The sequence below is a fragment of the Podarcis muralis genome, chromosome 10, assembly GCF_964188315.1.
Source record: "Podarcis muralis chromosome 10, rPodMur119.hap1.1, whole genome shotgun sequence".
Lineage (NCBI taxonomy): Eukaryota > Metazoa > Chordata > Lepidosauria > Squamata > Lacertidae > Podarcis > Podarcis muralis.
In genome coordinates this window covers 49,048,670-49,076,615 of record NC_135664.1, presented here as the reverse complement: position 1 = coordinate 49,076,615, position 27,946 = coordinate 49,048,670, and the positions used below count along the sequence as shown (strand labels likewise).

The 27,946-nt window shown below is 45.4% G+C and overlaps 1 protein-coding gene across 1 annotated transcript; it reads right to left on the bottom strand.

Moving 5' to 3' along the window:
* Nucleotides 1–210: 210 nt before the first annotated feature.
* On the bottom strand, nucleotides 211–22,765 carry IL2RB (interleukin 2 receptor subunit beta). Its single transcript, XM_077934982.1, is given in 11 exon segments — nucleotides 211–1,259; nucleotides 2,207–2,291; nucleotides 3,657–3,777; nucleotides 5,499–5,670; nucleotides 7,705–7,850; nucleotides 12,502–12,607; nucleotides 14,340–14,415; nucleotides 16,627–16,741; nucleotides 19,698–19,820; nucleotides 22,526–22,541; nucleotides 22,543–22,765. Coding segments are annotated over 11 exon segments (1,779 nt in total). The 5' UTR covers nucleotides 22,564–22,765; the 3' UTR covers nucleotides 211–461.
* Between the last annotated feature and the right edge of the window lie 5,181 nt (nucleotides 22,766–27,946).

Genomic DNA, 27,946 nt, shown 5'->3' with positions numbered 1-27,946 from the left:
GAAACGCCGTTTACCTTCCTGCTAGTAAGCGGTCCCTATTTATCTACTTGCACCTGGGGGTGCTTTTGAACTGCTAGGTTGGCAGGCGCTGGGACCGAGCAACGGGAGCGCACCCCGCCGCGGGGATTCGAACCGCCGACCTTTCGATCGGCAAGCCCTAGGCGCTGAGGCTTTTACCCACAGCGCCACCCGCGTCCCCTAAACCCACCCCTTACAGCACCCCAAAACCCTCTCCTTATACTTCAGTAGCATCCAGTGAGGCAGTAAGGGTGGGGCTCTGTTGCTCTCCTGGCTTCCCAACACTACAGGGTGGGGGTCACTATTGCATAATGAGAGGGGGAGAGGAGAGATAAAATGTAAGTCCCATTGCCTGTTAAAAGCCTTATGTTCCCTTTCATTTTCTTTGATGACGTTTAACTTATGGTGTTGATGCTTTCTTGCTTTCAGGGCCGGTTCAGAGTTCAGACCGAGTGATGGCCATAATGGCCCTGAAGATCCCTCAGGGTCAGGTAGGCCTCCGAAGAGCTCAGCACCTGGCTGGAAGATGCAGCTCTGCAGAGATCATTGGCTTGGCCTGAGTTCTGAATCATAGGCTGGGGAAATGCAGGCCCATTGTCTTCCACAGAGCCTGTAGAAGGGTCTACCCTTCCAATTGCTTCTGTTCCATCAGTATTGCTGCCAGATGGCTCCCAGACACATGAAAAGTCCATGGAATACTTTTCCGGAGATTTGTTGGGGTGAACAATGGCCTCACTCCCTTCTTTGTTCTCACCCTCTTTCACTTCTGATGTCACGGGGAAGCTCTCTGCTGATGGAAGAGTCCTTGGACAACCTCCCACCTTCTGTTTTGGGACCTTTGCTTCTTGCAGAAAAGACTCACTCTTCTGGTCTGCCGTGATGCTATAGGCAGGTGGCGGCGACCGGTTGTCCCAAGTTTCATGGAGCACTTTGTAGGAGTCAGGGTCGCTGTCCTCACGGCCACTGATCTCTTGAGTAAGAGGGTCATAGGTGAAATACACCTTGCAGGGCTCAATCTCGAGGGAATCATCGGTGTGGAAGAAAAAATAGCCCCGGTTGGTAAAGCAGCTGGATGAAGAATGTCCACTAGTCTCTGGTGCGTCCGTATTAGTAGGATGTTCCTTGGAAAGGAGGAGGCAAGGCTCTTGATTGCCTTTCTGCATCACCTCAAGCACAGAAACATCTGGAACTGCTGCAGCCAGGTAGAAGGAAGACATGGGCGCTGGCGAGGAGAGCCACTTCTGTTGGTTTTAGTGGGGAAGCACAAAAAGAAAACAAAGCTGTTCAAACAGCTGCGATGCCACCATCAAAGAAACAAGCAGAAGTTGGTGAGTGTTCCATTCACGTAGTTCAGTAAATTGAACTCATACAGAATAGCTCCCCCTGATCTTTAATCTAGGGCTGGGGAACTGGATCCAGTTGGCAGGACCCATTTTGACAGGTGAGCTGTCTCTTTTTGTATAACATCCTGATTTCTAACTGATGCAGGGTGGTTTAAAAATATGTCAACAAATAAATAATAGCAACGACTTTGGTCATGCTACTTAGAATAAGGGCTAAAACTGGAGGGGAAGAAATGTGTTTCAGTTTGCATTTTCACATGACTCTACCAAATTTGCACTTCCTTGAAACAACATGTGGGCTGAAAAGCAGCTCCCTCCTTCAACATTCACACTTCTCTGAATTTTGAGATGCAGTTCTCCATGCAAATAATGTGTACAAAAATACATTATATTAAGGGATATTGTACATAAACGTCAGTATATCAGGAGAAATGCACACTATTATTATTTTTTGCGATGACTATTTTTTTCAATAGCGCCAATGTGGGAATGTGGCAAACTCAACATAAGACTGGAAAAATATGAAACGAAGAAAAAATATATGAAATTGATGGATTAATCCCTACCACAGATATGCAATATTTGTGTGGATTGTGACTTGTCTAAATCTACCAATAGCAACCTTCAGACAGACAAAAATCAGATTGAATACAAATACTACAATAGGAGGGACTGAGAGTCTTTGCTGCACCACACAAAAAAGCATGCAAAGTGAAATGTTGCAAGCTGCACTTAAGGTTGGATAAATGAGAAGCTTAAGATAAGCAAAAACTATCCATCCCAAATTACAGGCAGCAGTCTTGTCCTCCATCTCCTTACCCCCTCAACCTCCAAATCCACCTTACCTGGATATCTCCTCCATGGACAGCAGTGAGAGATGGGAAGAACTCAGCAGGGTCTGGCAAATGGATCTTCAATACCTTCCTTAAGCTAAAGCAAACAGAGCTTAGGGTGAGAAGGGTGCAAAGGGAATATGGGTTTGGACAACAGTACAACTAAGAATAGCCAGGAATGGAGAAGGGTGGTGGACTAGCCATGTGAATGTTCGGCAGCTCTTTAACCAGGCCTTTGGTTGATGGACATCTGATGCCCTTTTAGACATCTTGTGGAAGGGGGGATTTTTAGGTTGTCTTTGTTCTTATTTTTATTAGTGGGTGTTTTATATTGTAATTTTATGTTTTGTTGGGTCTCTGGACCGTAATAAAGAAAGTTGTAGTTGTAATTTTATGTTGTGAACCGCCCTGAGATCTACAGGTATAGGGCAGTATACAAATTTAACAATTAAATAATAAAAAATGTAATTTGTTCAATTGAAAAAAAGGCAAAAAGGGTATTAACAGCAACATAAAGCCTCTGCCTAGTAGGTAAAAGAAAGGTAAAATACCCCTGGACAGTTGAGTCCAGTCAAAGGCGACTATGGGGTTGTGATGCTAATCTTGCTCTCAGGCCCAGGGAGCCGGCGTTTGTCCACAGACAGCTTTCCAGGTCATGTGGCCAGCATGGCTAAACCGCTTCTGGTGTAACGGAACGCCATGACAGAAACCAGAGTGCATGGAAACACAGTTTACTTTCCTGCCACAGTGGTACCTATTTATCTACTTGAACTGGTGTGCTTTCAAACTGCTAGGTTGGCAGGAGCTCAGACAGAGCAATGGAAGCTCACCCCGTTGTGTGGATTCAAACCACCGACCTTCTAATCAGCAAGCCCAAGAAGAGGCTCAGTGGTTTAGACCACAGTGCCACCTATGTCCTTATTATGAATGAAATCTAAGGACACATCATTCTCCTCCTCCTCAGCAACAACAACAGAAACAGAGGATTTGGATGACTGGGAACCATGTGAGATTTCTGACTTAGGTCTCAAAAATCCAGAGAAAACCCTGATGCTATTTTTCAGGCTGCTTCTGCCCATTCAGCAGAGTGCAGCGGTAGAAACATGAGGCAGTGGGGAAGACAGACTGTACTCCTTCAGACTGCAGGTTTGTGTGGGTATCATGTCTGAAGATTCCCCTCCAGAAGAAAACTCCTTGCACAAAGAAAACTAAAGCCTAGGGGAGAAAGGTTCAAGATGAGTCCTTTCCTTGCTCAGCTAATTTTCTGCTTAGGAAGTGCTTACATCAAGTATCATTAAAAGTGGGTTCTTCCAGCTGCAGTCAGAAGCTACAGCCCATTCTACCACCTCATTCCCAGCACATGCAGAAGTGACCATTATCACAGTTTAGCTGTTGGCTAAGGAAACATGGTTAGTGTCCCTGGATGGCAGAGTATGGAAGCAAGATCTCTGTTCCCTGTTACCGTTTTGATGCCGGTGATTTGCCCCTCAGGAAAATGGCGATGAAGAAGAGGAAGAGGAAGACGAGACTCCCCAAAAGGGTGAGAAGAACTGTCAGGAGCAGACTTGGAGACGATGTATCCCCTACAAAGTGGAGGAATTAGCCGTTCATTGAAGACAGTTGATTCCCATCTGAACCAAAAGAACAGGTGTATACAAATTGCCTCTTAAAATTATCCACCCTATTGGTGTGCAGAGATACAGAATTTCTCCAGGTGTGGGAGAAATTCACCAACCCAGGGTTGGTTCTTAGCAGTGCTTGTTTCCTAAGATTCTTTTTGAATGTGGTGCTGCAACTGTGTTGTCAGGCTAGCCCCTTTCCTACAACCTCCACAGTGTCTCAGACTATTGTCATTCCAGGGAATTGTGAGGGAAGAAGGGAGGTGGAATGGTTGGCGCACACACACACACACCCCCCCTACAGTGGAGAATATTCAGAAAAAGTTCTGCAAAGTGGCATTATTTTCTCTAAGGGGCTAGAAAAGAGGGAGCACAATCTCAGAATTTTCCTCTGAAAAAAATGTTTTCTGAATTTAAAATTTGAAATTTGGCAGAATATTTGGACTGTATGATATGTATTTGTATAATTCGGAATACTTAATGTGATTTGATTGGGTTGTTAAAATGGAAATTTAATAAAAAATATTTAAAAAAGAAAAGAAAAAATGTTTTCTGGGAAATTTTGGCTCAGCCTTCATCCTCAGATGGAGTGCATGGATTTAAGGGTGTGCAACTCAATGCACCCCTGCAAGTGTTGGTCTCCATTCAACAAAAAAAGTGGAAGGGAATATTTATATATGGGTGGCTGAAGCACTTTTTGTAGTGCTGCCTTGAATAATTAATAGCAAATAATATTTGCACTTCTATTTTGTTGCTCTCCCCTTGCGAACACACACCTTGATAACCTCTAAAGTGTCCCATAATGGCTTCCAGATTAAAAGCAGATATGTACAACAAGAAAAAAAATGAGAAGGGCCTAAAAACCGTACCTTTAGAATAGGAATGGGGGACCTGTGGCCTGCCAATGTTGCTGGACTACAACTCTCATCACCCCTGACTGCTGCATCCTATTTTATGGGCAACCACAGAAGGGTTTTTTTTTTTAATACTTAATTTCAGCAAGGGGAGACTCAGTGGCCCCATGTAGACAACCTTGCTGTAGTAAGTATGCTCAGGCCTGCAACCTACAAGGATCAAAAAGGTTTGGAAATGCATACTCTGAAGGGTGGGGGGAAATGTATAAAATTACACTTTTAAGCGTGAATCTTCATGCAGTTTTTTTAAAAAAATGCAGTATCTCAAATTAATGTCTGAATGAGACTGAACAGACTTATGGGTGATCTCATGTGAAATTAACATCAGCTAAAAATAGCTCGATTTGCTCATTCCTAGAGTGGCAGGCTGTATGTGCAAAGGCCTCTGATAATGCAAGATGTTTTTACACTGACAGCTACATTAGTCAAATTACGACGTTATAAATGTGTTATATCACAGAGGCACCAGATGGCGCTGCAGAACTGAAATCTCAACTCAATATTTTCCATTGTGAGAAGTTTAAAAAGTATTTTTTTCAGAGTGTTTTCATAGCGTTTTTTAAATAGCTGTGTAGATCCAGTCAGGGTGGAAAGTATATGCTTTTCTTGAAGATTTCCACCCCGTGCTCCAGTACATAGATACACCCCTGATTACATGCTCAGAGCCTGTTTGACACTAAGTCCACCCCACCCCCAAATTTATAAAGGCCTTGGGGTCCTTATCTGTCCCATTTTTCAAGTATCCTACAGGTTTTGTTCTGTGAGCCTTACCTTTATGGGTCGTCCATGTTACAGGCATGCTCCATTTGCTCCATGTGCTATTGTAAAGAGCCGTGCTCTTTTTTACCTTCACACGAACAGCAGCCTCATACATTGTGTCGGGAGAAAGAGTCTCAAATTTCATCCACCTCTGATCCTGAATATTGGAGCCGATTATGTAAGCCTGCAAGATGGAGTCAAAGGTGGGGAATGATTTCAGACTGTGTGCACTCCTTGATTATATACAACATGTTTGTGCATTGCTGCCCTCTAGAAGAACGTAAAAAGAAAGTAAGAAGAACCCATCTAGTCCAGCATTCTGTTCTCATCTGGCAGTGGATGTAGTTCATGGGTAGTAGCCACTGATTGCTTTATGCTCCATGAACTTATCTAAGCCTCCCTTAAAGTAATCTAAGTTGGTGGCCATCACTACTACTTCTTGAGACTGAATTCCGTAGTATAATTATGCACTCTGTAAATAAGTATTTTCTTGAGTAATTATGAATCTTCCAACAATCAGCTTCATTGGATGTTCCCAAATTCTAATGTTATTAGAGGGCAGAGAAACTTTTCACAATCCACTTTTTTTTTTTGCACCAAGCAGAGTTTTTATATACCTCTACCGTATCTCCTCTAGCTCACCTTTCTCTAAATGACGAAGTCCCAAATGCTGTATCCATTACTACTACTACTACTACATTAAATTTGCATAGCATCCATCGATCTCAGGGTGCTTCACAACATAAAAGTACACTATACAAACTGAAAAATACATGATAAATATAAAAACAGCAACAAACCAATAATCCCCTCCTTCCACAACACATTTAAAAGGGCATTGGATGTCACTCAGCCCAAAGCCTGGTTGAAGGGGAACGTTTTTGCCTGGCACCTCAAAGTGTATAATTAAGGTGTGAAGCAAATCTCCCTGGGGAGAGCATTCCACAAATGGGGAGCCACTGCAGAAAACTCCCGTTCTTGTGTTGCCACCCTCCAGACCTCTCAAAGAGGAGGCACTCGTAGAAGGGCCTCAGATGATGATCTCAGGGTCTGGGTGGGTTCATATGGAGAGAGGTGTTCCTTGAGGTATTGTACTGGGATCTGCCCAACAATTCCTTAATCTCTATATGGACACACACTCAGTGATTATTCTGATCTGTTCCGTTAGGGATGATCAACTGATTGAGGCATGAGAGCCTGACTTCTTTGACCTTCTACTTAACTTCTAAGACAAAAGGTATGGGCAGCTAACCAATAAATACTTCACTTTCTCACAGGGGCACCGACTTGCCCCCCACATTGAGGGGGCCCAGCCATGTGACGTGTCACATGATGTCACCCAGCATGTGCCGGGTGGGGGCAGGACACATGGAGGGCAATCTTTGCCTTTGCTCGTTCCAGCCCCCACCCAGCTCCTGAGCTCCCAGGTAGGGGCTGAGGAACGCAGAGGGTGCCTGGCTGTGGCAGGAGATGTCAGCCCCCTCAAAATTGGGGTGTGTGTGTCAGTCCCCTACCCACCAATATTGAGGGGGCGGAAGGTATAGTTGGTGCCCCTGCTTTCTCAAGAGAAAGTAGCATTTCTGCTGCACCTCTAAAATGTATCACTTTATTGTTTTGGATCTTGTATTAAAATGGCTTTCTGGGTCCAAGGAAAGGAAAGGAAAATGGACTACAAAAGAATTGTTGTTGTTGTTTAGTCGTTTAGTCGTGTCCGACTCTTCGTGACCCCATGGACCAGAGCACGCCAGGCACTCCTGTCTTCCCAGGCACCCCTGTCTTCTACAAAAGAATAAAGGTAAAGGTAAAGGTACCCCTGCCCGTACGGGCCAGTCTTGACAGACTCTAGGGTTGTGCGCCCATCTCACTCTAGAGGCCGGGGGCCAGCGCTGTCCGGAGACACTTCTGGGTCACGTGGCCAGCGTGACAAAGCTGCATCTGGCGAGCCAGCGCAGCACACAGAAACGCCGTTTACCTTCCCGCTAGTAAGCGGTCCCTATTTATCTACTTGCACCCGGGGGTGCTTTCGAACTGCTAGGTTGGCAGGCGCTGGGACCGAGCAACGGGAGCGCACCCCGCCGCGGGGATTCGAACCTCCGACCTTTCGATCGGCAAGCCCTAAGCGCTGAGGCTTTTACCCACAGCGCCACCCGCGTCCCCCTACAAAAGAATAAACCAGATCAAATCTTTACCATCCATATAGATGTCTCTTCACACTCACCTTGCTAGGATCTATTTTTTTATATCGTATTTGGTACTCCACCTTATTTTCTAAATAATGTGAGAGAGCACAGAGCTTCCAAGTTAAATTGTAGGAAAGCTTCTCGTCATTTTCCATTTGGACGTTGCAAGGAGACCGCAGTCGAACTAAAGACAACAAGAGAGGACCAGCAGGTAACATTAACAACAAAACTGCTGAGCTGGGTACACATTAACATTTGCTGTGGTTCCAGTGCTCTTCCACTGCTGACTTTTGAATCTGTCTACACATGAAGTTACCCGCAACACAGAGCTATCCTGTCGCTTCTTGAGAAATGATGTTGTTTGGTGCCTTTTCTCTGAAACCAGCTTCAATCTGAAAGGAAAACTTGAGCCACACCCGCTTGGCAGTTGAGCTGACGTGTGTGCATTTGAGACAGGCATTGCACATGTGCAGATGACACCTTCATGACTGACAGTTCAGGGGGGGGTGCAGGGGCAGGGAAATCCAACAGGTAATGTGCACTAGGTGAAGACTCTCTAGTGTATAGAACAGCATGCAACTCACAACATGAAATGCAGCATTTTAAGCCTCTACTGTGTGCCTTAGCCAAAGGTAGCGATGGATGAATCTTTCAATTTCAGTTCTTCTCAGTTTCTCCTTTTTCTAATCTTCAACTCAGCTCAAAACAGTTCCACGTCAATTTGCATTAGAAAAAAATCCTCCTCACGAAAATCTGCTAGCAATTAAGTGTGCATTTCTCCCACGATACAGTACGCATTGCCACATACAATTTCCCCTAATACATACATTTTTGCAGTTTCCCCTAATGCAATGCATTTTGTGTTATTTTCAAACACGCATGCAATTTAAGAAAAAATTGTATATCACTTAACTGTAAATGAAACCTTAAAGCAGTTTGCTAAGACTATAAAATATTCTCTTTTAATGTGTTTTTATGCACCTTTCCTACTAATATACACAGTTTAATGCATTTCTAGGGGGTTGAGAACTGCATCTCAAAATGTGGAGAAGTACAAATTTCTAAGGTTTGCTACACAGAATCATAGAAACATAGAATTGTAGAGTTGGAAGGGACTTCTGGGTCAACTAGTCCAATCTCCTACAATGCATGACTCTCAACTAGATCATACATGACAGATGACCCTTCAACCTTTGCTTAAAGACCTCCAAGGAAGGAGAGTCCACCTCCTCCCATGGGAATCCATTCTACTGTCCAACAGCTCATACCATCAGAAAGTTCTTCCTATGTTTAGTCGGAATCACCTTTCTTGTAACTTGAAGCCACTGATTCAAGTCCTAGCTCCTGAAGAAATGAGAAAACAAGCTTGTTCCATCCTCCATGTGACACCCTGTAGATATTTTAAAATGGCTCCCCTCTCAGTCTCCTCTTTCCCAGGCTAAACATACTCAGCTCCCTCAACCTCCCTCACAAGTCTTGGTTTCTAGACCCTTTATAATCTTGGTTGCCCTCCTCTGTAGATGTTCAAGCATGTCAATATCCCTAATAAATGGTGGCGCCCAAAACTAGACACAGTACTCCAGGTGTGGTCTAAGGCAGGATAGAACGATACTATTACTTCCCTTGTTTTGGGTAGGTTTGCATTAAAATGCAAGCTGAACTGAATGAACCTACGACACTCCATATGTTGTTAAGTTACAATATTCATAATACTCAGTCATTGGCTATCTTGGCTTGGGATGATGGAGGTTGGAGTCCACAGTTTCCCAATCCTTGTAGCACAGTCTGTTGTAGCAGTAAGCCTCAATCTCTCAGTGAAAACGGGCCTTGCTCCACTCTTCTCTGCATGACTGTCTCACAGATAGAAAATCACAGCCAGTGGGTGGAGCAAGCCCAGGTGGGGCCAGCTGCCTGCGGGGAGGAGCGAACCAGGGCAGGGCACTCCGCAGGGCCCCCAAGGGGCCTCCTCCCACTCAGCCGCCCTACAGCTGAGGGGCAGGTGGCGGGCGGACCATTTGGGCAGCGGGGTGCCTGCGCTCGCCCAAGCCACCACGTCTCTCCCAGGAGAGACGTGTGGCTACGGCGCGCTACAGGTCCCACGGTGAGTGCCACCCGGCATTTTGCCATGCCCCTCAGTGGTGACACCCAGAGAGAACTGCCTCTACTGCACCCCCTTCCCCCGCCCCTGATCACAGCTACAATGCCTGCAGTGAGACAAACCACATTGGCCTCCCATCTAACTTACACCTGTCACTCACTACTGGAGGAACAATAAATGGAACATCTTTGCAGGTAAAGGTAAAGGTACCCCTGCTCATACGGGCCAGTCTTGTCCGACTCTAGGGTTGTGCGCCCATCTCACTTAAGAGGCCTGGGGCCAGTGCTGTCCGCAGACACTTCCGGGTCACGTGGCCAGCATGACAAGCTGCATCTGGCGAGCCAGCGCAGCACACGGAAACGCCGTTTACCTTCCCGCTGGTAAGCGGTCCCTATTTATCTACTTGCACCTGGGGGTGCTTTCGAACTGCTAGGTTGGCAGGCGCTGGGACCGAGCAACGGGAGCGCACCCCGCCGTGGGGATTCGAACCGCCGACCTTTCGATCGGCAAGTCCTAGGCGCTGAGGTTTTACCCACAGCGCCACCCGCGTCCCCTCTTTGCAGGTAGGGGAACTGAAATAACCAAGTGTTTGTTGCTGCACAGTCAGGAACCAATGCCACACTCCCTCTGTTTCTGTTGGGGGTGGATCCCTTTGCAGGAGTCACAGCTGTAACAGCTATAGGGGAAGGGGTGGTAGAGAGAGACGTTTACCATTTACATTGCTCTCCCTTTTGACTTAATGTTTATTTATGAAAATAATTTATAGACCGCATTTTTATTTTTTTAAAAACACAGCAGGGTGGTGGACAGCAGATAGAATTACAATGAGATAAAGAAAAACACCAATAAAATGTGTAGAGTTAAACATAAGAAAAGTCCTGCTGAATCAGGCCACTAGTCCATCTAGTCCTGCATCCTATTCTTACAGTGGCCAACCAGATGCCTGTGGGAAGCCCAAAAGCAGAACTTGAGCAGAAGAGCACCCTCCCCTCCTGTGGCTTCCAGCAGCTGGTATTCAGAGGCATTACGTGACTGACAGTGGGCATAGAACATAGCCACCAGGGCAAATAACTACATATTCTTTGGCAAAAGAGCCCTGCCCACCTAGGAAATGAAAGAGCTGAACGCTTGTTGTTGCATGTCTAGGGGCCAGTGGAGTCCATCTTAAAGGAGTCACAGCCATAACAGGAGTAAGTTTATTGGGTTTGTTGCGGCTGATAATCAGAAGTTCCTCCACCCTGACCATAGTATCTTGTCTGTCTCATTTACTGTCAGTTTGACGCCCAAGAACAGGAGATCTGATGGCAGGATAAGATACTACATGAAATGACAAGAGGGAAGATGTGGTTGGGCTCAGCCCTACTCTCATCTTTGGCCCATTCTAAGTCATATGGACTTGGTACACACACATTGTCCTTTCCTGACCTTGATGACTGCTAATGTCAAGTTAGTTACAAATAAAGCATCTCTTCTTTGCAACCTTATTTTGGTGCTACTTGGAAGGTGGTGGACTCTTGTTCATTGGAGGCTTCTAAACAGAGGAGGGGTGGCCATCTGCCACGGGTTCTTTAGTTGTGATTCCTGCATTGCAGGAGGTTGGATGAGATGGTCTTCTGGGTCCTTTCCAACTCTAAAATTCTATGATGCTAATGATTCATCGCTCATTAGGGTTTAGGTGCATGGGGCTGTTGCTTGCCACGTGTCTTTCTCCTTATGAAGGTACACAAACAGCAACTGCATTCACACAATCAAATCCTGATTTAACAATACAGGAACACAGAGAGCAGCCTTATTCTGAGACAGACCATTGGTCCACTTAGCTCAGTATTTTCCACACTGATTGGCAGTGGTTTGGCTTTCAGGCAAGTGTCTCTCCCAGTTCTATTTGGAGATGTGACCTTCTGCATCCAAGGTCTATGCTATACCAATGGGTTACAGCCCTTCTACAGGGATCTGCACAACTAACTTGCACCCACACATAGTCCAGTTGCTGCCACTTTACTCCTTCCACCACCCAAGTAATGAAACAAACCCAGAACCTGCAGTAAAACAATGGCTTCTTGTTATGTGCTAATTGGAGAAGTACGGCTATTGGCTTCTAAACAAGCCAGAATTTGGAAACCAACTTTTATACCCTGCTACAAAGCTGGTTTCTAGATCTGGATTGTTTGGAAGCCATTAACCATAGTTCCCAGTTTTCATGTAACCATGGTTTCTGGTCTGTGCAAAGGAGGATCAAAGCTGGAGCAAAGGGGCTGAGGGTAGATGCATAGAGCTCAATCCCCAGATTTGACCATGTGAACCAAGGCAGGGCACAGCCTTGGTTGTGTGTGTGAATATATATTTGGGATTGGGTTTCAAGGACAGTTTGGGGTTATAGCTGCCCAGTGGGTGCCTGTGCATTACAATGGATTGTGAAGCATCACAATGGCTTCCATCCAGGCAAGATTATTTGCCCTGAGATGAACTCATGTCCTATTATCCACAGCTGAACAACAAACTGGCTGTGTAGAAGCTGTCAAATGGGAGCTCAGGTGCAGTGAATAGGTAAAGGCATGATATCAGAGTAGTCAACATGGTACCCTCTAGATGTTGATGGACTCAAACTCCCATCCGTCTGAGCTAGCATGGGACGAGGGGAGCTGTAGTCCAGCAACATCTGGAAGGAACCTTGTTATATGGTCCAAAAAGACAGCACAGTGCATCGCATCAAGAAATGTAGGCACTTTAAACTCACGGTTCTGAAAAGGACACATCCTTTGATTCTGCATCCACGTCCAGTTCTGCCCAGTATGGCAATACACTTCCACAAGAATAGCGTGTGTAATAGTCATGTCAAATTTCTGAAGACAAATAAAAGCATTATTGTGATCATGATCAGTTATACTATCATTAGGGATGTTGGAAATAATAGTTGGAAAGGCTAGTATCTATAATTTGAACCCATCAGCTGGTGAGTCAAAAATTCCTGACAGCTGTGCCACACCTGCTCACCCCACCACCCAGCTTCACAAATTGTAACTGGAAGTAGCAATGGGTGAACGTGTCAGTTTTGGTTTCTCTCTCTCTGTTTCTCACTTTCCCAGTTCAGTTCTCCACATTTCCATATCGCTTTCCTCCCCACCCCCAAAAAAGCCTTCATGAAAATTAATCAGCACTTTAGTGTGAATTTATCCTAAGACACACATTTTAATACGTAATTTTGCCTAACATGCACATGTTTACAAAGCAGTTTCCTATAATATAGTGTAATTTTCATGAATACATGTATAGAATCAAAGAATTTTAGAGCTGGAAGTGACCCTCAGGATCATCTAGTCCAACCCCATGCAGAAATATGCATATGTCCCATATTGGGATCAAGCCTGCAACCTTGGCATTACCAGCACCATGCTCTAACCAGGTGAGCTGTCCCATTTCAGTTTGTGCATTATTTTGGAAAGGGCAAATTAGGTTCATCATGAAGTTAATCATCATCATCATCATTCAATGGTGAGTTGCTTTATTATGACATTAAACACTTTGTACTCTTTAGTAATTTTATGGATTGTGATTGTAAGGCCCCTTAAGGACCGCTCTCATTGCAGAAAGGCAGCATATGAATGTAACAGATAAATAAAAAAATAAAACACATATCCTAGGGCTATTAGATTAGTTTTCAGGCTGTAGAGATATATCCATAGAAGAATGGTGTGAGGCAGCTGTGGGGAATCTTTGGCACTCCTGATGTTGCTAAACTACAACTCCCATCAGCCTCACCAAGCATGGCCAATGGCCAGGGATGATGGGTTTTGCAGTTTGGAAACATCTGGAGAGCCAGAGGTTCTCTGCACCTGATGTAGGAGGAATATCAGAGGAATGCTGCCCCTTTTTCCTCCCCCTTCCAAGGAAGAAGGAGATAACCAAAACAACATGGAGAGAGGAGTAATGGTGGTATAACCTCTGGTTCCCTACATCCTAACAGTAAATAATTTCGAGCTATTCTCTGCTGCTGGGGCAGAAATTTCAACTTTATGGCACAGCTGCTCACAAAGGGAAAACAGACTAAAATTGTAGCAGAATCTAGGGCAGGCATAGGCAAACCCGGCCCTCCAGATGTTTTGGGACTACAACTCCCATCATCCCTGACCACTGGTCCTGTTAGCTAGGGATGATGGGAGTTGTAGTCTCTGGAGGGCCAAGTTTGCCTATTCCAGATCTAGGGCATGGGTAGGCAAACTAAGGCCCGGGGGGCCGGATCTGGCCCAATCACTTTCTAAATTCGGCCCACAGACAGTCTGGGAAACAGCGTGTTTTTACATGAGTAGAATGTGTGCTTTTATTTAAAATGCATCTCTGGGTTATTTGTGGGGCATAGGAATTCGTTCATTTTTTTATCTCTTCAAAATATACTCCAGCCCCCCACAAGGTCTGAGGGACAGTGGACTGGCCCCCTGCTGAAAAAGTTTGCTGACCCCTGATCTAGGGGCACTTGAAATTCTAAATTATTGCAGCAAATGTATTTTTAAACAATTATAATGAGAGCAACAAACAGCTTCTCCTCGTTAGCTAGCATTTTTTTGTTAGATTACCCACCAAAACGTTCAGCTCACAGCTCCTGTTGTCTATACCTTGCAGTTGACATGTCTCCGGTCCTTTGTACCTGACAGACCTGTAAGAAACAATTCCTGTGAGGTGCTCTGCTCCTCAAGCTTCATGTTTGGTGGCTGTTTCATACATTCTAGTTATCTCCCACTTGGACTACTGCAATGCGCTCTATGTGGGGCTACCTTTGAAGGTGACCTGGAAACTGCAATTAATCCAGAATGCGGCAGCTAGACTGGTGACAGGGAGTGGCCACTGGGACCACATAACACTGGTCCTGAAAAATCTGCATTTGCCTCCAGTACGTTTCCAAGCACAATTCAAAGTGTTGGTGCTGACCTTTAAAACCCTAAAGAGCCTCGGTCCTGTATACCTTGAAGGAGCGTCTCCACCCCCATCATTCAACCCGGACACTGAGATCCAGCGCCAAGGGCCTTCGGGTGGTTCCCTCATTGCGAGAAGTGAGGTTACAGGGAACCAGGCAGAGGGCCTTCTCGGTAGTGGCGCCTGCCCTGTGGAACACCCTCTCTTCAGATGTGAAGGAAATAAGCAGCTATCCTATCTTTAAAAGACATCTGAAGGCAGCCCTGTTTAGGGAAGTTTTTAATATTTAATGCTGTATTGTTTTTAACACTTGAATGGGTGCCATCCAGAGTGGCTGGGGAAACTCAGCCAGATGGGTGGGTATAAATAAATTATTATTATTATTATTATTATTATTATTATTATTATTATTATTAGGCAGGTTATTAGGCCAGTCATGAGGTTAACCAAGACATGAATCATAGCAACCAAGCCATTCCTGCTATGGCTTGCTCACGTATGCAAGCCTTGACATGCTCTAGTTGTCAGGCAATAAACCATTATGTGTGATGAACCAAGTCAAGTGCTAAAAGAATTTTTAGAGGTTAGGGAGGAGCTGCTATCTCCCAATATGCTTTTCCAGATTCCAGCTGTCCTTAGAAATACTAAAAGCACAGAGCAAATGATAAGGGATATTCAAAACAAGCTGGAACATTTCCTCAAACAGGTGGAGTAGCACAGAATACTGCAATAACTTTCAGAGGCAAACATACTGTAAATATTCTTTGCAATAACAGTCTTCTTTGGCTCTATCTGCACCACACATTTAATGCAGTATCATATTAGTTTGAACAGTCATAGCTTTCCCCAAAGAATCCTGGGAACTGTAGTTTGTTAAGGGTGCTGAGAATTGGTAGGATTCCCCTCACAGAGCTAAAATCCCCAGAGTTCCCTGGGAAGAGGGATTGATTGTTAAGCCACTGTAGCTCTGTAAGAGGAATAAAAAAAGGTAAAGGACCCCTGACCAGTGGTGTAGGAAGGGGGGGTGGAGTAGGCAGGCCACCCTGGTTGCCACTGTGGGAGGGGTGACAAGACGGCCCCTGCCTCCCCCCAGCTGTAGAGCGGCCAAGGGCAGCCACAGTCCATAAGGGCGCCGCTCGTGCGGTGTCAGTACAGGCTGCCACTCTCATTCACCGTCCGCACGGACATCCTTACGGGCTGCCGCTCTCGCATCGTGACTGGCTGCTGCACGTGAGTAGCAGCCCGTATAGACTGTGTATGTGCGGCATCACATACAGTCACCACACATGCTCAGTCCGTACGGGCTGCGCTGCTCCAGGTGCCAGAGAGGATTTCTCCGCCATTGCCCCTGACAGTTAAGTCCAATTGCAGATGACTCTGGGGTTGAGGCACTCATCTCGCTTTACAGGCCGAGGGAGCCAGTGTTTGTCCGCAGATAGTTTTTCCAGGTCATGTGGCCAGCATGACTAAGCCGCTTCTGGCGCAGTGGAACACCGAAACCAGAGCAGCGGACGGAAACGCCGTTTACCTTCCTGCCAGAGCGGTACCTATTTATCTACTTGCACTTTTTGGCATGCTTTCGAACTGTTAAGTGGGCAGGAGCTGGGACTGAGCAACGGGAGCTCACCCAGTCACGGGGATTTGAATTGCCAACCTTCTGATGGGCAAGCCCAAGAGGCTTAGTGGTTTAGACTACAGCGCCACCTGCGTCCCTGTAAGAGGAATAGGAATAGGAGTTTCCTAACAACTCTCAGCACCCTTTACAAATAACAGAACCCAAAATTCCTAGGGGGAAGTAATTGAAGTTTAAAGTGCTACGATACTGTTTTAAATGCATAGAGCTAAAAGGCAGCATATGATCCTTAAAAACAAAGACCGAAGAGAGGACAATAATCCTGATAGAACAACAAGGCTGTTCTTTATCATTCATAAATATATTTCACTCATTACTCACGTTGACTCAAGTCGAACCTCGAGCTGACATTGTGCTTCAGTGATATTTTTCATCGGGGTCCAAGTGCAAGAGAGAATCTCCACTGAGTCATAAAAGCAACTGAGACTTGAGGAATCTGTTAATGAAAAGCTGAGGCTAAATAGCATGGAGTTTCATCTGATGCTCTGTGAAAAATACTAAGATAGGTTATTCTGTTTGGGGAGTATAAGAATGGTTTCACACAAGCTCAGAGAATTACTTTCATTTTCACAACCCATTTGCCTTTGGCTGACCGTTGTGGCCATTCTGGACCTTGAATACAGGCAAGGGCACCATCTTTTCCAACCAGAATTCCCCTGTCTTTGCCCACTGAAAACTGCTTTTAATGTTGTTATGAGATTATTATTTTTTTGGGGGGGGAGGAGGAAGTAGGCTGTATGTAGAGGCCCTCCTAACCCCTGGTGTTAAAATATAGCCAGGCTAGCTTCCTGTTGGGGTGATAGCCTGGGTTATGGGCCATTCAGGGAAACAAAGGAAAGGAGTTCTGTATGAGATGGCAAATGGGTGGGGTCCCTCCTTCAACACTGGCGGGAGCCAGTGTGGTGTAGTGGTTAGGAGCGGTAGTCTCATATTCTGGTGAACTGGGTTCGCGTCTCTGCTCCTCCACATGCAGCTGCTGGGTGACCTTGGGCTGGTCACACTTCTCTGAAGTCTCTCAGCCCCACTCACCTCACAGAGTGTTTGTTGTGGGGGAGGAAGGGAAAGGAGAAAGATGAAGCCAGAGTCTGGAATTGAGTGGCAGTGATGTGAGCTAGAAGCAAAGCAGCAAGCCTGAGCAACATTTGATTTCTGTTTGAATCCAAGGCTGCAGCTATGGGACAAACAAGACTCTCTGGTGGTGCTGAGCGGCGTAGCTAGCCTCTTGGGTGCCTGGTTCAGGGGCATGTCCTGCAGCTGGGGGCCAGGCGATCCATGCCCATTGAGGTGGGGTGATCCACCCATGGGGGCGGGGTGAGCCTCTCTGACGCTTGGAGCCTCTCTGCTGGCGTCCTCTCAGCTGTAGGGCGGCTGAGGGAGAGGCAGTAGGCAGATGCAAGTCCCACACTGCTGTTTCAGACAGCACGGAACCTGCAGGCGCCTAAGCCACCACGTTGCTCCTAAAAACGCCTGTGAGCCCTTTTTTTTTTAAAAAAAAACACCCTCATTTTGTCACCCCCCTCAGTGTTGACACCTGGGGCAGACCACACCCCCTGCACCCCCTTCTTTCACCACTGGGGGTGCTAATGCTGTGAGACCCTTCCATCATAGGCTCAGATTGTATATTTGTGCCAATAAACCATATATCAAAAAAACAACACAGTCTCCACTAAGCCTCAATCCAAGAAGAAACACAAACTCTGGGTGAGCACACTGCTCACAGATTGGGATGGTGTGCAACAATATGCTCCTCAAAAGGGCTTGTCAGAGACATGTACAACAATTTCATCTATTTATGATACGGTGCTACATGCACCCCAATCTCTAAGCAGTAACGGAAGTTGGGGTCTCTGTGCAAATCTTGGGTATGGTTTCCTTGGGGGCTTGTGGCCTCTTCATGGTATATGTATATATGGGTCTATATATATATATGTGTGTGTGTGTGTGTGTGTGTGTGTACACACACACACACACACACACACACACACACACACACACACACAAGCTGAGCATAAGGTTCAGAGTATTAACACTTCAACAGCTCTAGGCCCCCCATTAGGGTTCTGGAGGTCACCAAAGCTACTGCTTTGGATTCTCACAGAGAGCATATCAGGCTTCTATGTATTCCCAACTCCAGCTGCAAGGGGAGACTGGCTTTTATTCATATACGCACAGCCAGGAGAGTCACACTATAGCACAAGAGGGACCTTCCAGACGTGGTAACCCTAGGGAAGTGTTGAAGAAAAACGAATAAATTGGAATGATGTGTGGACGGTTCTTCATAATGCCACCACTAATGCAATATTATTGTGTCAATGACATTTTGCAACATACATCTGCAAAACCCCACACAAGCCTGGAGGGGCTGTATATGAGGGCACATTATATTCAGACAGTAACCTTCCTCCAATTACTTAGGGTGTTCACAGGACTTGCCTTCAAAATAATTCCATTCATGTATCTTGCAAGGGAGATAATATATGCATGCCACAACAGAAGCCCAAATGTTACTTTGGCTCCAATTATATTATATGGTGATAAAACTCGCAGTTTATTATTCTGCCCGTTATATGTTGAACCATGAGAAAAATGGTTAGCATTCATCTTTCTACAGTGGGTGGATCAAACATCTAACAAGATTGTGACAGAGTGATTATTAGATAAACCCGTTTTATAGAACTTATTATATGGTGCTATCATTTGTCACAGGTGCCAAGAAATCACATGCACATTTAAAAAAATGCATTTTATTAATGGCTTTTATGGAGTTGAGTTACATGAGCAGTGAATATAGTAGATATGGATTTTATCAATGATGTATTTTTGAATGCTATTGATGTACATCATATATTGTCAGTTGTTAATTCTGCAGAATGAATTAAGTGATGTTTGCATAGGCCTTTGGCTATATGCAACAAATTTTATTACTATGGTGGAGTGTTTGGGGCTTTTCCACCTTCAAGGAAACCCTTCCCACATTAACTGGACTGCTGAAGAACTCCTGCTGTGGAACTTCAGTGCATGGAAGAACATTTCGGGGCCTGCTTTCTGGCACATTTGGGGAAACCTAAAGAAACCACTCTTTGCATATTCTGATACAAATCAGTCTGATCCTCACTTCCCTGGCCAGCGTGTGGATTGGAATAAAGCTATCCAGCTCACTTTTCTGAAGGCTGTAACTCAGTTTTCAGTTCAAAAAGGGATATCAAAATAGGTTTTGAAATGTATATTTTGAGAGAAAATACATGTTCTATAGCTAGTTAAATAAAAAAAAAGTTATGCTTTGTTTTTAAACATCTGTAGCTTAATGTGAAATGGATTTATGGGGGAACACAGTAGAAGCTGTTGTAGTGAGGCAGAGCCATTCTTCCAACATCAGTGTCACTGCTGCTTACCTGGAGAAGGCCCAGATGGGGCAGGCTGCCTACATGGTGCAGACATATCGGTGAATGCCATCAAGATTGACAGAATGTAGAGCAGTGCTGGAGGGCTGGTCTTCATGACTGCAGAGTGAAACACTGATGGAGAAAAAGTGGCAATCAAGATGGAGTCTCAACAGCAAGCACACATATTCCCAGTGCTATTTTTCTAGAACTCACCATGAACACCCCCCTCATTCTCTTAGAGTGGCAATGGCACCCACCTGAGAGGTGCCGAAACTGAGTTCTGGCGAGTTCTGACTGAGAACAAGTCCTGCATGTTTATTTGCTAGGGACCAGTCCTACCATTAGGCTGCATGAGGCAATTGCCTCAGGTGGCAGGTGCTAGGGGGCCACAGCCCTCCTGGCTATTCCTCCTTAATCCCCTGTCCATTCCCCTCTGTTGAAGATCAGAGCTGCGACTCTACTCAGCCTTTTCAGCTCTGCTGGCTGTTCCACTGTTGTTGTTGAAGTAAGATTTATCTGCCAGTCCAGTTCCCTTCTCTAAATTGAATGAGGTGGCAGCGTCAGTCTGCTCTTTGCCTCGGGCAACAAAATGTCTTGGTGCAGCTCTATTTTCTGTGGAAGGGGCTTCACACACACACACGTTAAACAGATGTGAAACAGCAAAATACTATGGTCCATACTTTCCTTGGGTTTTCCCTTGACCCCAGTTTATCAGAAGATGATATTACTCCATCAATTAGGCCGATGTTCAAATATCTCCTTTCCTGGTTGCATTTCTCAGTAATTACAGACTAATCATCAGTGATGACATTTAAACTTGCAGTGGAAGATTTCACAATCAAAGGCTGACTCAGAATGACTGGTTCAACACTGCTAAGAGCTGTATTCTCTGTATTCTCACAGGGAGCAAGTCATGTCTATGTCCCTTTTGGACGTAGGTCCAGGACTCCAGCGTATTTCTTTCATTCACAAACACTGATCTGTTAACATAATATCCAGCCAGGCGATCCTTTCTAAAAGGATCTCTTACCATTTGTTTCCAAGGCAACAAATCACCTACACTTGGCCATCTCCTTAGTTACTCAAAAGCCCATCATTCCAACAAAATGGAATCTACAAGGCTAACCTTGTTGAATTGGTTTGACCTCCTTAACCATCTCTTTTTACAACCAATTTCATAGGTTGGGGTGGTGGGAGTAGAATTATTGAGAGATCATTCAGAAGCCCCCAACCCATTATAATATCCATTACAATTATAATATATTATAATTTATTTCTACATATGTCCTACCATTTTCTTTACTACCCACAAGCATTAGTTGAACTTGTTTTATGAAGAGAGGAGAGGTGTGAATAAAACTCCTTTTCCTCGAAGAACTGAGCCCATGGCTGACTTGTAAAATGAGTACCGGTTTCAAAAAGATAAGAATCAGAATGTAAGAACTGGCTTCCTAGATCACACAAAGGTCTAGCCTAGCCTAGCCTCCTTCCTTTAGAAGTGGCCAGCCAGATAAGCAGGGCATGCTGGAGTTGGTGATATTCCACCGTTTGTGCCCAGCACCTGGCGACCATACTGCTTCTGAACCCAGAAAAGCCATTGTTTGCCAAGATGGGTAACAGACATGAACAGATTTATCCTCTATGAGTTTATCAAAGTCTATGCACATGTATATGGGGGTAAAGGCCTTTTAGTTGGGTTTCCTTCCAAACAAACATTCACAGGCTTGTGCTGTCATCTGTTTTTGAGGCCTCAGGTCATTCTGATAGGGTGACAATGTGTTCTTACTTTACAAAGGTGAGTCCTGCATTGGAAGAACTTCAGAAGACAACCCCCTGTTTGTAGGGCTGTCTGGTCCAAGTCAAGCTTAAAGATAAAGAAGCATAAGAAGACAGAACAACAGCCTTGATCAAAGAATCATAGAATTGTAGAGTTGGAAGGGACCTGAGGATCATCTAACCCAATCTCCTGCAATGCAGGAATATGTAGTTGTCTCATATGAGAATCGAACCTGCAACCTTGGCATTAACCGCACCACACCCTAGCCAACTAAGATAGCAACGCAGTTGGCACATGGGCAGCAGACTGAGCAAGCATACAGGTCACTTGGACATAGTCCTCCAAGCTATGGTGGGATGTATTAGATTATCATATCTCCATTTATTATCTCCATTTATACATATAAACAGGGCTTTTCTTCAGCCAGAACTCGCTAGAACTCAGTTACGGCACCTCTCAGCTAGGCGACATTGCTGTTATAAGAAAACAAGGGAGGAGTTCACAGTGAGTTCCAGCACCTCTTTTCTAGAAAAATAGCACTGCATAAAAACTATACATGCACACTTTATGCAAATGTGCATCCTCTTTTATTTTTTGGGTGACGTGTAAGTGGTCACCCTACATTAGCAAGAAAGGAGGTGAAAATTATCCCCAAGAATTTAGCCACAGTATGTCAGGAAGCTGGAGCATTCATCTACCCAGCTGGTATTCAGTCAAAGTTCTGACTAAGTCCCCTTGAAATAAATGGATAAAAATGAATTTTGGTTAGCTTAAGTCTCAGTGTTTCCAATGGGATGTGCAGCACAATCGTACACATTATTTTCTCAATGAGGTTTACCCACTAGTGAGTGGGGGACCTAGGTCTTTGCAGGGGTCCCATGAAAAGAGCCTTTGGAGGTGGGACCAACTGCGCGGCAGGTCTCCTTTTGTGCGTTGCCACAATAATTAAACAATCACTCTCAGTCATGCCGAACCTGTCAGATCAAAAGCTCACTTGAAAAGCTTTTCTCTCTTTAAGTCATCCCTGTGCAGAGAACTGTTTAATACCTATGTACTTTACCTGGCTGCAAAATGGTGCTCTTCGTCTCGCAGTCTCATGAGTCAGGTTGGAGCTGCCATGCCGAAGGCTGATTGCCCAGTATATGAGGACAGCTGGTCTGGAATTCAGCCTGCTGCAGTGAGACCCCTACCCTACAGAGTAGACCGTTGATGGCATCGGAAAGGCACGAGTTGTCAGCAGACAGCGAACTAGCTCCCTCTCATACTCACTCATTTCTGGTACTTACTCTCTGACACAGGAAACTGCAGCTCCTTTGCCATCTCAGAGCGAGATGAGGCCCTGAAGTATCAATAGGGCTCGCAAGGCCAACAGTGAGAAAGCCCCAGACCACACCACATCCCACTTCCTGATTCGTAAAGGTGATGTGTACGGGTGGGGAATTGAGTGTCAAAAAGTGTCGAGCATAGAGTAGACTGAAACGATTGATAGATAAGAGACAGGCCTCTCCCCCCATAGCCCCCTGTCAGCCTTGCATGGCCCTAGCAAGGGAGAAGGAGCCTCAGTCATACCCTAAACATGAGTCAAAGGCCTGGAAGCTCACTGCCAAGACAATACTGTCTGGGGGCTCTGGAGGTCTTCTGCTTCAACCCTTTGTCCATCCTTGATCAGGTCAAATGTCCATCTAGTGGTTGTGGCCAACTACATGCCTCTGGGAAGCATGCCCATAAAGCACGGTGCTCCTGGCCATTCCTTTCTGTTTGTCCTTGGATCTAATAATCAGACAATGTTCCTAACCATCTGAGCAGTTGAGCTCTTGACTAAGCTGCCTGGGAAGGTTGAGGTTGAACGTTTCCAAGAAGAGGCTAATGTTTGTTACATAAGGTTTTAAAGGGTGTGGGGCTCTTGTTTTTGTGTGATTCAAGGACATACATCAAGAAGTGTCAGCACTTCAAAAGACACATATGCAGGTGCGATTGACTGAGTCAGTTCTGAAGCCGGGGCTATCCCCATTTAAAAGATCTGCACAAAGAGGTTTTGCAATGACTGGTTCTGTTTACCACTTAGCCAGTCAGCTGCAGTACTAGGACCAGAAGATCCCAGGAGTTTACACATGCACATTGTTCATTGCTTGAGAAGTGCATTGTCAACTGAGGGGTTTTGCATGTGTGAAAGAACCATCACAGTTCAAATGGCCACAGGGGCTATCAGCCAAGAGGCAAGGCAAAAAGAGAATAAAAACACATCACTTGTAGCCAGAATGTCCACATCATCTCCAACTCAGGCACATCTGCACCACACATCTAAAGCACTGGGCTTCTGGGTCCTTCACGGTGCCTCAGAGCAGCTGATCAGACAGACCCTCACCACCTCAAGTGGGAACTCCCCTTCAGCTGCATGTGAAAAGTCTCCATTGCACCTTTAAGGCTGGGTTCGCTGCTCTACTTGCTACTGAAGCATCAACTTAATCTGCTCCAAGAGCCCTGCTGTTCCTTCCTCCATTTTAACACTTAGCTCACAGATCTTCTCCCAGAAAACAATATTCCACTTCTAATGTCAGTGCTATGTGTGCCCTAGTCTCTGAGTGGTGAAAGACATCATGGGTGCAAGCGCTTACCTCAGCTTCAGTTTCCTTGAAATTAAGGCCACTGGAGTTGGTGGTGTCTTTTAGATATATGGTTTTATTTATGAAGATGACAACAGCAACAACAACAACAATTTATTTATACCCCGCCCATCTGGCTGGGCTACCTCCAGCCACTCTGGGTGGCTTCCAAAAAAATATTAAAATACTGTAATACATATATATAAGCTGACTTGTGGCATTAATGTTCCAGCAGATCTTGTTCCCCCATTAGGGTTCCAGCGAGGCCCCCAAAGCCATAGCTTTGGTTTCAGTACAGGGAGCAAGTCAAACTTCTGTGTCTTCTCAGCTTCCAGCTCCAGATGAGACTAGCCCAGACTAGCCCTTGGCTTCTCGTTCTTTATGGCAACACATCTGTACTTGGCCAACTCTTTAGACATGTGAAAAAGGCGCTTAGCAGGCTCAGCTGGGGTCATTAAATGAACAAAGAGACTGGTTTGACTACTGCAGCTGTTCCTTCTACTACAGACTCCCATCTTACAGATATAAAACCACAGGCCTGGAGCAGACCCAAAGAGACCATTGAAAGCAACCCGCAAACCTGTAGCACTATAATGAAGATGATTTCTAATTACAAGGTCAGATGTTTTGGACAGCAGCTTCTGTCAGACTGTGCTATACAATGATTTCGAAAAGGTAAGAAAAAAAGCACTGACTATAGGCTCATAATTGGGGAAATAAAAGTGAAAGGAGAGTCAGGCTGCAATTCTATGCTCAGAGTCAGTCCCACTGAAATTGGTGGGACTTACTTCTAAGCAAGCATGTATTCCTTGCATGCTTATTCAGGAAAAGCCAGACTGAAGAGATGTCTTCTCAGTAGAGCTTTGAATTTATTGCACAAACATGCCCATAAAGATAGAGACCAGAAGTTGCCCCTCTGCACACTGCAAACTGGATAAATTGTTGCAGGCATTACACACATGCTGCAACTTATTATATAGGCTGTAACAGAATGCTTCGTTCAAAGTTAATTCCACTGAGGGGAGAGGATCCCTGGGAACACCATGGTGGGTCTTTGGGGACACATGTGTACCCATAAGCACCACATTGGTAACCCGTTATATAGATATATATTAGACCTATATTGCAAACAATACATGCCCATCCCTAAATCTGCTTCTTGCCCCTTCCCTGAAAAAAAGAAACCCCTAATTTCTCTACAATTCTGTTTGTACTGGCTCATCCCACTTTTGCAAGGATTTTGGAAGAGCCAATAACATAAGCACTCTGAGATACAGAAAATGTCCCCCCCCCCACCTTCCAAACATGAGACAGAATGGTCCACACAGAGGTAAGTTCACGCATAGCAGTGCTTGTACATTTATTTTTCGGTACCACTCCCTCAAATAGCGATCTCGGTTGTTGAGTGCCAGTAGGACTGCAGTCAAACCAGAGCCACTGTGAAATGCGAGGGAGGTATTTGCATCCGTATAGGAACCCTAAGCTTTGCAGAAGTAGGAAAGGTTTGGGGAGGGGGTTAAGGGGCAAACTCCCCCCCCCCCACAACTGCCCAAAGAGTACTGAGCATGCTCGGTGACCACAGAATATTGTCACGGCTTCCTCCAAATAATCCTGTAGTTTATTAAGGGTGCCAAAAATTGTTAGAAGACCCCATTCCTCGCACACATCTACAATTCCCAGAGTGCTTTAATAATCAACCCCTTTTCTATGAAGAAACCTGTCTTGCTGCCCTCAGCCACCCAGTGCAAGAGCAACTGAAAAAACTACAAAGTGGAGGCTTTTTAGCACCAGTAAAAAACGATACCTCTTGGATGTGCACAGCATCAGGCAAATGTTGTATTTGCATTGACCCAAAGCCATTGAACCAAACACTGAAGAGATGCTACTACCCTCTACTCACAATAGATGGCATATTGCCATAACTTTCAAAAGCCTGAATCTTTACAGTCTGAGACACAGAAAGGATTTTGGCATGCAAGACTAGATGAAGACTTCCGGCTGCTTATTACCTTTATAACATCTTTTGGATGGCTTTGTATACCAATGGGGATTAGGAGAGCTCCATATGTGTTTCAGAGGAGACTATCCCAAGCACTGAGAGGGCTTCTTGGAGTGAAAATAAGAGCAGGTAATAATTGTGCTGGTCTCCTTCAGTATTTTGGATTGCTATGCAGAGTAGCCAACTGACCAGAAAACACACCTGCTCTTGTGCCTTTAACACCAGCTCGATGTGCAGGACATAACAGGCAAAGCTCTGCAAGCTGTGCAAGGCACAGGAGCGAAGTTGGGTTAAAAGCAACCCTTGCAACTCTGTGGGTATGTTTATGCATTGTTTCTTAGCATTTCCAGGAAGCTCTTTTCCATAGAACAATTGTTTCAAATTGAGCGCAACTCAGCAACAATACGCACCACTGCAGTTGCAGTGAAAACCCCCCAAATAAGGACCTGTTTAGACTCTGATCTATTCATAAGCACCTCACTGGACAGCCTCCTTAGGCTCTTTGGACCTTGCAGTTGTTCACAGTCTTAGAAACCTCCCAGACCTGTGCTGCATGAAACTCCTTTCAGAAGTGATGTGACTCAGATTCTGAGCCCACCATATCAAGGAAGAGAAACCCGGGAGCTCCCCCCCCCCTTATCATTGGCCTTTAATTACCAGCAATCAGTACATCAAAGAGCTGAACATTATTTGATAAAAAATATGCTAGAAACCTAAAGATCAACTTCACAGCCTGGCGAAGCTGGATGAGCACAATAAGTGCTCAGTTTGTGTGAGATTGTCTGCTCCATAGTTATGGCCACCATCTTGGATGGCTAATAATAATAATAATAATAATAGTTTATTTATACCCTACCCATCTGGCTGGGTTTCCCCAGCCACTCTGGGCGGCTTCCAACAAAATAGTAAAATACAGTGGTCTGTTAAACATTAAAAGCTTCCCTAAACAGAGCTGCCTTCAGATGTCTTCTAAAAGTCTGGTAGTTCTTCTCTTTGACATCTGGTGGGAGGGCGTTCCACAGGGCGGGTGCCACTACTGAGAAGGCCCTCTGCCTGGTTCCCTGTAACTTGGCTTCTTGCAGTGAGGGAACCGCCAGAAGGCCCTCGGCACTGGACCTCAGTGTCTGGGTAGAACGATGGGGCTGGAGACACTCCTTCAGGTATACTGGACTGAGGCCGTTTAGGGCTTTAAAGGTCAGCACCAACACTTTGAAGAGGATTAGACAAATTCAGGGACGATATGATCGCATGGTCGGCAGTTCGAATCCCCGCGGCGGGGTGTGCTCCCGTCGTTCGGTCCCAGCGCCTGCCAACCTAGCAGTTCGAAAGCACCCCCGGGTGCAAGTAGATAAATAGGGACAGCTTACCAGCAGGAAGGTAAACGGCGTTCCGTGTGCTGCGCTGGCTCGCCAGATGCAGCTTGTCACGCCGGCCACGTGACCCGGAAGTGTCTGTGGACAGCGCTGGCTCCCGGCCTATAGAGTGAGATGAACGCACAACCCTAGAGTCTGGCAAGACTGGCCTGTATGGGCAGGGGTACCCTAAAGAGCTATCTGTCAGAGGCAGCGTGCCTCTGTATACCAGATGTGGGGAATCACAAGTGGGGAGAGTGCTTTTTCGCTCAATTCTTGCTTGCGAGTCTCCCATGGGCATCGGGATGGCCACTGTGTGAGCAGGATGTTGGACTAGATAGGCCTGAGGCCTGATTCAAGAGGGCTCTTCTTATGTTCTTTTGATGCTTTGGAAAGTATTTTTAGAAGCTGGGATATAAATCTTATGAAAATACATTAAAATGCACATAAATAATCAAACCATGAGATGTACATATTCTTCCCAGTTCTTTTCATGACAAAATTTCCACTCAACTAATATAATAAGT